Source organism: Lipotes vexillifer, unplaced genomic scaffold (assembly GCF_000442215.2).
Source record: "Lipotes vexillifer unplaced genomic scaffold, Lipotes_vexillifer_v1.1 scaffold36, whole genome shotgun sequence".
Taxonomy (NCBI): domain Eukaryota; kingdom Metazoa; phylum Chordata; class Mammalia; order Artiodactyla; family Lipotidae; genus Lipotes; species Lipotes vexillifer.
This window is the reverse complement of record NW_006792448.1, coordinates 3,335,997-3,346,464: the sequence shown is the minus strand read 5'-3', so window position 1 is coordinate 3,346,464 and position 10,468 is coordinate 3,335,997. Positions and strand designations below refer to the sequence as shown.

General features: G+C 56.5%; 1 protein-coding gene across 1 annotated transcript in view; it reads right to left on the bottom strand.

The window, feature by feature from the left end:
- Nucleotides 1–1,467: 1,467 nt before the first annotated feature.
- Nucleotides 1,468–10,468, bottom strand: part of ZBTB7C (zinc finger and BTB domain containing 7C) — a 102,865-nt gene continuing 93,864 nt past the window's right edge. Inside the window, exon 3 of the mRNA XM_007465602.1 lies at nucleotides 1,468–2,222. Within this exon, the coding sequence (XP_007465664.1) occupies nucleotides 1,571–2,222 (652 nt within the window). The 3' untranslated portion in view covers nucleotides 1,468–1,570. The remainder of the gene's footprint in view (nucleotides 2,223–10,468) is intronic.

Here is a 10,468-nt window from a genome sequence, read left to right as displayed (position 1 = left end):
GAGGACCCCATTCCTTCCGTGTTGGCCCTCGGAGTCCTGAAAGACTCCTTATGGCATTGGAGGGACCACGCAGAGGTGGGGACAATGCGAGATGGTAGCCCCCGGATGCGCACAGTGGCCTGCCCAGAGGGGAGGGGAGGATTTAGAGTTCCCCAAAGCTGCCTGGGGGCTGTGGACAAGCCCACCCCAGCCCTCTTCCTCTGTCAGCCTGTCTAGTTTGGCCACATTTCTCACCTGTGCCAGCGTAGAGGTGGACGTGATAAAACTAAGTCCAGTGAAACAGTGTCACCAGGGACGTTAAGACTGCAAAGCTCCTGCTCTCTCAAGGCTTCTCTCTGGAGGGATGGGCATGTACGAGTGTGTCGGTGGGTGCACGGGAGTGGGAAACAAAATTTCCAGCCCCCTTTCACAGCAGGGTGAAACTGGGGTACAGACGGCTGACCTGTCCACGGTCATAGGACAGGGAGGGAAAAATGGGCCCAGACCCCAGGAGACCCACTCCTGATGCCAGGGGGCCTCCCTGCCTATAGGGCACTTCCCCTAAGGATCCCAGGGCCACTGGAGATGGGAAAAACGACCCATTGGAACAGTGTCAGCAGGGACTCTGCCTTAGAGTGGAGGGGCTCAGGATGTGTACCTCAGGACCCTACCTTCATCCCTGCTCCATCCGGTCTGCCTCTGGCCAAGCCACCTCCCTCCATCTAGCCCCACACAGCTCCAAAGTGCTTCTGGACACCTGGCCTGGGGCCTCCTCTTTGGCATGGGCCCCTGTGAGTTTCTGTGTGAGAGCAGAGAGACAGCCAGAGAGAGGCCAGGCCTTTTGGGAGGAGATGCCCATCTCAGACCCCAGCAAAAGGGAGGCAGCTGCCTCAGGAGGCCCAGAAAATACCACTGCGGCTGCCTTTTTTTTTTTTTTTTTTTTTTTTTTTTTTTTTAAAAAAAAACTCCCTGCCTTTGCCCTTGGTCAGGGGACCTGGGTGCCCGAGGAGCAGCAGGGGGTCAGGGCCACTGACATACCTGTCACAGCTCTCCCCTCGCGTGAGGTCATAGTCAGTGAGGTGCACAGGAAGGGGCTGAGGAGTATCTGGGCTGGACACACCCTGCTGGCTCCTAGCGTGGGATCCTGGAGCTAGCCCCTCCCCCCAGACCCCAGCTCCAGCCTCAAGGTACCCAGGGCCAGAGGGCCAGGGCTCTCTTGAGGCCAGGCGCTGCGGCAGGATTGCCATCACCATCATTATCACCATCGCCATCAGCATCACCATCTTTGCTTCCTGCAGCCCGCAGGGGCTGTTTCAGGTTCCCCAAGTCCTGGGCCAGCTGCTATCCATCGTCAGATCAGATGCGATCCCCGCTCTGGGCCCCACAACTCAGCTGCTTTATTTTGCTTTTTCCATTCTGCCTGTGATCACATTCTCGGGTTTTCTCTTTAAAAAAGTTTTTTGTTGTTGTTTTTTTTTTTTTTTTTTTTTTTTCCTTTTTTCTTTTGAAATAAAAAGCTCAGACCCACTGGATGGGGCAGGTGGGCCTGGGAGGGGACAGGGAAGCAGGACTGGGGTTGATGAGGCTGAGCCTAGTTGTTGGCTTCAGACATGGAGGCCACGTGGTTGAGGCCGGCGAGGCCGGGGAGGCCGGCCAGGCCCGCAGCCCACGGGTCGGGCAGCGGGAAGTAGGGACGCGCGGCGGCCACGTTCTCGGCCAGCGCGAAGGCCAAGAGGCCCCCCGCGTTCCGCTCAGCCTCGAACTGCGCGCGCCCGAACAGCTTCATCTGCGTCTCCTCGAACTGCCGCTCCAGCTCCTGCAGGCTCAGCGCGCCCTTGGGCGCCGCCAGGAAGTGCTTGGCGGGGCTGGGGCCCGGGAGGCACACGGCGGCCCCGCCCAGGTGGCCGCCCACGTCACCCAGCGCGGGGGGCATCACGAAGGCCGCCTTCTCCGGGGCCGGGCCGCCGGGCCCAAAGAGCAGGCTGGCGGCCCTCCAGGCGGCGGGCTTGCGGCCGCGCCGGGGCCGGGCCATGCGGCAGCTCTGGCGCTTGATGTGGCGGTGCAGGTGGTCGGAGCGCGTGAAGCTCTTATAGCAGAACTCGCACTGGTAGGGCCGCACGCCCGTGTGGATGCGCATGTGGTTCTTGAGGTCGTAGTTGTGCACGAACTTGGCGTTGCAGTGGATGCACAGGTAGGGCCGCTCCCCCGTGTGCTTCCTCATGTGGATCTTCAGCTTGTCCTGCCTGCAAGGCAGAGCCAGAGTCAGTCCCCGCCCAGAACCCCAGGAGCCACTCCTCACTCTCTGCTCCCCTTCCTCCAGAACCTGCTAAGGCTCCCGACTGCTGTGGTGTCAACCCTCAGGAATGGGACCCCTGCTAGAATTTACCTTCAACTACTGCGCCACCCCAAACAGGTGTGACTCCTCCCCTGGATTAGAGAGTGAATCGGGAGCTGGGCCCAGAGAGGCTGCTGTCATTCCAGAACACCTGTTACGCATAAGCTCAGAAGAATGAAGCGCCCACTCTGTCAGGGCCTGTCTCATAGACTGGAAAATAGACTTGCTGGGGACATAGGCCCCGAAAGTCAGCAATCTTTCATTAGTCCTCCAGTGGGGCAGCCACTTCTCATACTGGATTGCACCTTCAGCTCCACTCTCTCCAGGCGACAGGGTCTTTCCTCGAGGTTCACCCTGGTCCCATCCCGGCCCCTGGGCTGTTGAGACCTGTCAGTCCTCAGCACTAATCTGGGAGGCTACAGGGATCAGGCACACCTTGTTCAAGTCACTCCTGCACTGTGGTTTCTTAGCCCCAGCCCTTGGCTCTCCTCTTTGTCTGCAGAAAATTCCAGGGTTTACAAAACAGCCAGGTGCCACAAGAATGCAGCCTAAGCTAGGGCAGAGCTTTTCAGGGTTTAAGCAGTATTATTCAGAGGTAAGATATGACGTGGGGCTGCGGCTCCCATCAGCGGGTGTGGGAGCCTCTGCTCCAGCTGCAAACCCACTGCTAACGTGATGGGTGACCTTAGGTGAGTTACTTAACCTCTCTGCACTGAGCCGAACCTAGCGCGAGACGTCAATTCCTGTTGTCCAGAACTGATGGAGAGAAATTCGGGTTTGTGTTGAGCTAGATTCAACACACCTCCTGGCGGTCTTGAAAGGAAAACGGACATCTCAAGGCTGTTTTCATAAAGACTGAATGCTGCATAAACCAGCTAAAGGAGCCTTTCAGCCACGCAGAAGTGGAGGCAGGTGAGCTTCGAGAACTTTCAGGATCCTTCTGCAGCCTTCCTTGACCAGGCCAGGCAGGCCAGGAAGCTGTGTCCAGCCTCCCACCTCCTCCCTGCAGGTGTGGCTTGGGTGGAGCGTCTGCCTGTCATTTTTGGCTCGGTTTTGAGGTTGGAGCAGATGTGGAGCCCAGGCATCCGCCCTAAAATGGCCAGATTTAAACCACACTCAACATAACCCCAGGACAGCAGGAGCGGGTCCTGGTTTTCTGGTGTCCCCTGGCCACTAGAGGTCTCACTGCCTCTCATTTTCCGGCTAGTTCCCCAGGGGTGGGGCAGGAGAGAAAAGGACATTCATGAGGACACTGGCAGGGACCAGGGAAGAAGGACCAGAAGGACAGATCGTTTCTCCCACCTGTGCTCGCTGGAAGGCTGGAGGGCACGTGGGGGGTGGGGGTGGAGAGCGGGTGGGCAGGGCAGAGGAAGGGAGAGTTGGTATCCTTCATACACCAGACACCGCCATCCCCGTCCCTGCCCTTCCCACAGCCCACCAGCTGCCCCCAGGCTGCACAGTAAGTACCCCGCTGTGACATCTCATGTGCCCTTCTGCCACCAGCATGCTGCTCTTATGGTCTTTGTAACCCACATTTCATCCAGGTGATTGGGCTTTTGAGCATCCTGGCTAGTGGATCTCAAACTTGGTGGGCCATTATCAGGGTTTGATGAAACACGGAGTGCTGGGCCTCCCTCCCAGACTGCCTGAGTCAGTAGGTCTGCGGGGGAGAGAGCAGAGAGTTTGCATTTTGAATATGTTGCTGGATGTTGCTGCTGCTGCTGGTCTGAGAACCACTGGCCTGGGTTAGTCCTTCAGTTGGCTGGTGGGCAAACTGAGGCCCAGGGAGGGTTAGCGTTAGGACCAGGGAGGTGAAGTCCCTAAGGTTCACCGCAAGGGTAATGGCAGAGCTGGGACTAGAACAGCCTAGGCCTCTTTCCTCAGCGCTGCACTGTGACCTGTGTAAAAATGTAGGGGTGGGGTGCAAAGTGCTATTTGTAGCCCTAGAGCGACGCTGTACAGTCCTGGGGAATACGTCTCGGGACTCCACACGTTCGCTCAGGCTCTGATGAAACACTGATGCTAGGTGGTTGGCTACGCTAGGTGGTTGGCTACGCTAGGTGGTTGGCTACGCTAGGTGGTTGGCTACGCTATGTGGTTGGCTGTGCTAGGTGGTTGGCTAGGCTCACTCACTGGCTGAGGGACTCATCCTCACCAGGGCCTAGTGGAGGGTCAGCTGAGAGTCACCAGAGGGGCTTTAAATACATCATCTCATTCAATGCTCACTACAACCTTATAAGGGAGATTTTTTAAAAAAATTACTATTACATATATTTAATAGTATTGACACCCTCAAATAATGGACAATGCAAATGGTAAATCTTCAAATGTCAAGGGCCTCTTTAAATATGCACTGCTTATCCTGAGCTTTTTGTTAGGGCATCTAAAGTAGATCACACTTCAGAGGCGACTGGCCCAAGTGTGGGAGACGTGCTGAGAAGGTGACTACAATTTCCTCTCATTGAGCACCTGCTGTGAGCAGGCAAGTACACCATTTCAATGACCTGGAAAGTCATTATTCACAGGCAAGGTACAGTGCAGGAAAGGGACCCCCATTAGGGGTGTGGGAGCCCCTGCTCCAGCTTCAGACCCCCCACTAACTTGCTGGGTGACCTTCAGGCAAGTTATTTAACCTCTCCATGCAGAGTTGAACCTAGGGCTAGACATCAGTTCCTATTGACGAGGAATCTGGGTTTGCATGAGCTCGATTCAACACACCTGGATTAATTTCCTCACTTGGACTGAGGAATCGCTGGGGGCTCAGCAAAGTCAAACAGCTTTCCCAAAGGTACCAGCCGGTGAGGGGCAGAGGGGCATGGAGGGCTATCTGGGCATGGTTTGTTTGCAAGCTCTTCTGAGGATTTTCATACTGAGTGTTCCCAGCCTGAAGCCTGTAGGGGCTGCCTCAGGAAGTGCAGCCCAAACAATCACACCAGGGCATCTGCAGCCAGCCTTCCGTCTCTGGGGTCAGAAGACTGGGCCAAGCTGTGGCAGCAGCTCAGCCTGGGCAGGAGCCCCTGTCCCCAGTGGAGACTTTTCATGGGAGCAGCGGGGGAGGAGGGTGGACAAACCTCATAAGTTAGTCCTGGAAAAAATTTAGAGAGCATTTAGTTTACTGAGAGCACGTCTGAATCAGTGGGCCCAGTAACCTGCATCACTGGTGGTATGCTTCCCAGGACCTTGAAAATACTGATTTAACCCAGCCCATTCCCAGGGAGGGAATGGCTTTCTTAAGGTCGCACAGCCTCCTTATTTCTGTAGTGACCTTTCCACGTAGATGTAACGCGCGTGTGCATTGGCAGAGCTGGGCCCAGGCTCAGCACACTCTAAGAACTGGACCAGGTCCTTTGCTGCCCTGGGCCTCAGTTTCCTGACCTCTAAAATGGGAGGCTGTGCTGCACCATTTTGACCTTTGGTGTTCTGAGAGTGTTTGCATCTGGGTAATGGGTTCATACTGAATCTCTTTCTGGCTGGCTTCATGTATTACCGCCCTTCTACCCTTGCTCCTTTACGCATCTGATCTGCTGGCAGAGGCATCATGAGTGAGTTGGAATGTTGCAGTCTGACTCTCAGCAGCTGAGCTCTTGGTCACTTTCCTTCAGGACTGGGGGTCCGGTGCCACCTTAAAACCTTCCAAGCCCCCTAACCCTGTCCAAAGGCCTCTGTGCTAACTCACCCCTTAGCATGGCTTTGAAGTCTCCTTACACGCTCACGCCTTCCAGTTAGTTATAAGGGGATAAGATCTGGGGGCCCTTGGTGACTACAGTGAACAATACTGTATTATATATTTGAAAGTTACTAAGAAAGTAGATCTTAGATGTTTTCACCACACACACAAAAAAGGTAACTAAGTGAGATGATGGGTGTGATTGTGGTAATCGTTCCACAATATATGTGCATATCAAATCATCACTGTTGTACACCTTCAAGTTATACAGTGTTATATGTCAAATATATCTCAATAAAGCTGGAAAAAATAATCACCCCATATCCTTTGCCAGCCCCCATCCCTCCCCACAGTACTGCACCCACACACCACACTGTTCCCCTAGAAGGCCATGCTCTGGTCAGCTTTGCATCCTTGAATCTCTGTTGGCGTGAGCTGGACCACCAGCCCCCCTGGCTCAGAGCCTGCCATATTATGGGATGGATGCTGGTAAGCCCTGGCTCCTTCCCCTTCTGTGCGTATCCTGTGTTTGGACACCACGCTCCATCCCTTAGGTTTCCACCAGATGTCCAAGCGTAGATGCCGGCATGTGTGCTCTTTCCTTCCCAGCCGTGAGCCCTCCTCTTCCCTGCACCCACGTCCTTCCTCTCTGAGTTTACCCTTGCAAACTGCCCTGCCTGAAATGTCTACCACTCCCAATCCCCCTGATTCTTCAGTGGTCAAACTCAAGTGCAGTCTTTCATAAACCCTTCTCTGTCCACCCAGGTCTCATCCTTTGCCCTGACCTTCCAGAGCACTGGAACACTGCAGCCCGAGGCAGGTCACTTGAGGGGCAGGGAGGGAGCAACAGAGGACCATGTGTCAGCGTCATCCTCTCCTGCCCCCTAGAGGCCCCATATGTATCAGCATTGCCCTCCCAGCAAGTCCCGAGCTCTGGGGGCCCAGTCTCCCTGTCTGCGCTCTGTGGCCCCAATTCAACCACACAGGTGCTCCTGGCAGATGGGAACACCTGTTCAGAGGCTGTCTTTGCTGCCTTTATTTCCCATGCATGCTATTCCCAGGGCAGGGCCATCATGTGTGCTGTTTCCCTTAGCTGCCTCTCATGCCTGCGGAACCACGGCCCTGTCCCTGGCTCCTGGGGCCCTGTCTTGTTAGGCGCCGAGACAGCAAGACGATGCAGGAAGCAGCAAATTCATGGACAGTGAGCGGCAAAAAAGGAGCCCAGGCTCAGGGACGTTCCCGTCAGTACTAATCATGAGCTCGGGTCAGGACCTAACTGTGCGGGCGGTTGGTTATAAGGGCTTCAGTAAAGCCCGTGCAATTGGCCCTTCCATCATTCTCGTGAGGAAGAGGAGGCAAAGAGAAGTGCTGTAATGTGTCCAGAGCTTTCCTGATCTTGGGCAATATATGGGGTCATAAATCTGGGCGTGAACTTAGGGAGCACCTGCTCCAACCCACTGGTGTTACACATGGGGAAACCAAGACCCAGAGAGGGGAGGTGACTCGGCCAAAGTCACACAGCTAGTTAGAGGCAGATGCAAGCCCTCAAGCTGGGGTTCCTGATCACCACGGCAGTGCCCTTTCCAAGGGGCTGCAGAGTCCCCAGGAGACACTGCACTTTGTGTCCCCACGTGCCGGCCCTGCTCTCTCCGCACTCGTTCAGCATGTGGCCCGGATGGTACTGGAACCTGCTCGGATAAGAACCCAGCAGATGCTTTGGAGTTCTGCCCGGTGCTCCTCACTGTACAGTGGGTGGTCATGGCCACGGCCCGCTGGTGCGGGGCCACTTCTCAGAACTGCCCAGTCCAAACCTGACGTGCTCCTCCCTCGCCCTGTCCCCTTGTCCGCCATCTCATTCCTTTACTCTGCGCCTGGGACCCATGCCAGGTCACATGCATGCAAGCCTTGACTGGCATTCCCCCTTCCAGCTCGGAGAGCTCATCGTCAAGAAAGATGAGCCAGTCCTGGTGATATCATTCCCCTGAGTGAAAGGAAAGGGCCCCGGGTCCTGGGCCTCGGTGGAGGCTCCCAAGTGAGGATAACGCTTTCCCAACACCATCCACTCAGACTTCTTGGTAACCTGATGGTCTGAGACAAATTATCTTCCTGCTGCCACTGCTAATGACATTACATTATCTTAATAAGGTCCCCAGAGCTGCCAGGAGTGGGAGAACTCAGAAAAAAATACAGGGGGAAAAGAAAAAAGCATCAGCTGCCAGGCTCCTGGCCTTGTTTGGAGAGAGAACTGTGGGGTGCCACGGAGCAATCAGCATTTGGCTTGCACTGGGGGCCAGGGGTTGGGGGCTAAAAGTTGCAGCCTTCACGGGATGTCGGTAGGGGATTCAGTGGAGACTGGGGAAATCGTGGCTCCTCAGAGACTGACTTCTCGGGGTACAGAGCTTGGGTTGCTCATCCTCCTCCTCCATGGGACCACTGTTGTCTCAGGAGCTGGTCTCTTCTCACGTGTGGCAGTTTCTTGACTTCACCACGTGTCCGCCAGACCTGACTGGAGCGCCTGTGAGAGCCAGGCTGTGGACGGGATGCAGGGGGTCCAGGAGGGAAGACTGCCCAAGCATGCGCTCTAGGGGCTCCCCCGACAGGCGGCCTGTACTCAAGGACCCATGTGGCAGGACAGGAGCAATTAAGAGTCTTCTGAGGCCTTCACAGGCCCAGGCCAGGCCTAGTTGGTGGTGATGACAGGGGTTGGGGCAAGGAGGAGGGGGAGGGCCCTGCGAGGTGGGTGGGCAGGGAAAAGCCCCACCAAGGGCAGCAGCGTCCCTCTGCACGCAGAGAGGATGAATACCTTCTTGTCCTCCCTGGCCCACGTGCTCCCCGTTCTTCAAGGCCCATCCTAGGGGCCACCTCTGGCCCACTAACCCTGTAGTCCTGACCTTTGGCTCAGGCTTCCAGACTTTCTGGGAATAGAAGTAAAGGACTCCTGACGAGGAGGGTCTGGGGGAATCTTGGTCCAGGCTACCTCTGCCCTAAGTCCTGGAACTGTTTCTCTCTCCCAGGTCAGAGCCACAGGACCAGTTTCATCATGAGCTGTCTCTGCAGCCAGCACAGGCTGCAGCCGTCCTCAGGAAGAAAATGGTGACCTTGGACCAGGCTAGGCGAGTGGACACATAGACACAGACAGAGGAACTTGGAGTCCAGGTGATCATGGGATGGCCAGAGCTAGGAGGGGACAGCATGGGGCCAGAGATACACAGTCTGGTTGAAGCCTTTGAGGCCTTTCCTGGGGCTCCAGGGGTGTCTCATAGCTGGAAAGATCAGTGGTGGGACAACTGTGGGACTGGCTGAAATCTAGAGCTGGCTCGGAGGTGAGATTCCCGACGCCAAGGAATAGGCACATGATGGTGGGGCTGCAGTCCCTTCTTGGACACCCACAGAATGAGAGCAGTAAGTGGGGTCTCGGGCAGAAGGGGCTCTGTTGGAAGGATGCCCAAGGCCCCTCCGCCGTGTTGTGCTGCTGAAGCCATGAGGAATGATGTTCCCACGGGGCGTGGACATGCTGGGAGCTGGCATCGGAGGCCATAACTCAGAGCCTGGGCCACCTTGCAGGGGGAGGGTGGGTCAGTCCAACGTCCCCCAGGAGGGAGGGGAAGTGGGATCAACACCAAGAAGAGAGGAAAGGAGGCCTGACCGGAGAGCAGAAGCTCAGCTATAATTAAGCCAACCAAGACTTGGGCTCCAGAAAGGAAAACAGTGTCCACGAGGAGGACGTGAGGGCAGCAGGTCAGGGGTCCCTCAGCCTCGCGGGGGGGTCCAGTCCCAGGTAGTGGCTTTGTGTTGCAAGGGAGTCTGGGAATTTCGAGTCAAAGAGGCAGCAGCTGCTGCTCTAAGTGGCTGCCGAAGAGCCTCCAGCTGAGGAAGGAGGGCAGTGTTACGGATGGTGGCTGCAGGAAGTCAGCCACAAAGGGGGGTCCCTGTGGAAAGGCTGCGAGAGGACTTGGCTATGTAGAGGGTTACAGGCCACCTGGACCTGGACAGGCCAGGGTTGAGGCTCCCTGAAGGCTGAAAAGAATCCTGCAGGCAGCTCCGGGGAGGCGACAGGAGGGCAGCAAGGAACCAGCGATTCCGAAGAATGTGATGGGGAGGGGTGTCGAAGGGTGTCCATCACGGGCAGCCACAGCCCACAGTGAGGAATAAAGTCCCTAAGGGGAGGAGGCCAAGAAACTCCCCTCCACCCTCTCCCGACTCCGGGTGTCTCTGCTCCTGGGATGGGGACCCCAGAGCTTTTCTGATCTGTCTCAGGAGGGCCGGTGCCCAGTGGGAACTGAGTGAGGGGAGATGTGGATGGAGGCGGGAACGGAGCTGTGTCAGCTGGAGACAGGCCTGGGGGCCCAGGTGGCTGTCATTCTGCTGAACAGGACTAGACCGCAGGGAGGGCAGGGCCGGGGGCTGGATGGCCGGAACCTGCCCCACAGCTGATCTGGCCTGGAGGGGGGGTGAGCCGGCAGGCACAGAGGCCACCCTGAGTGATC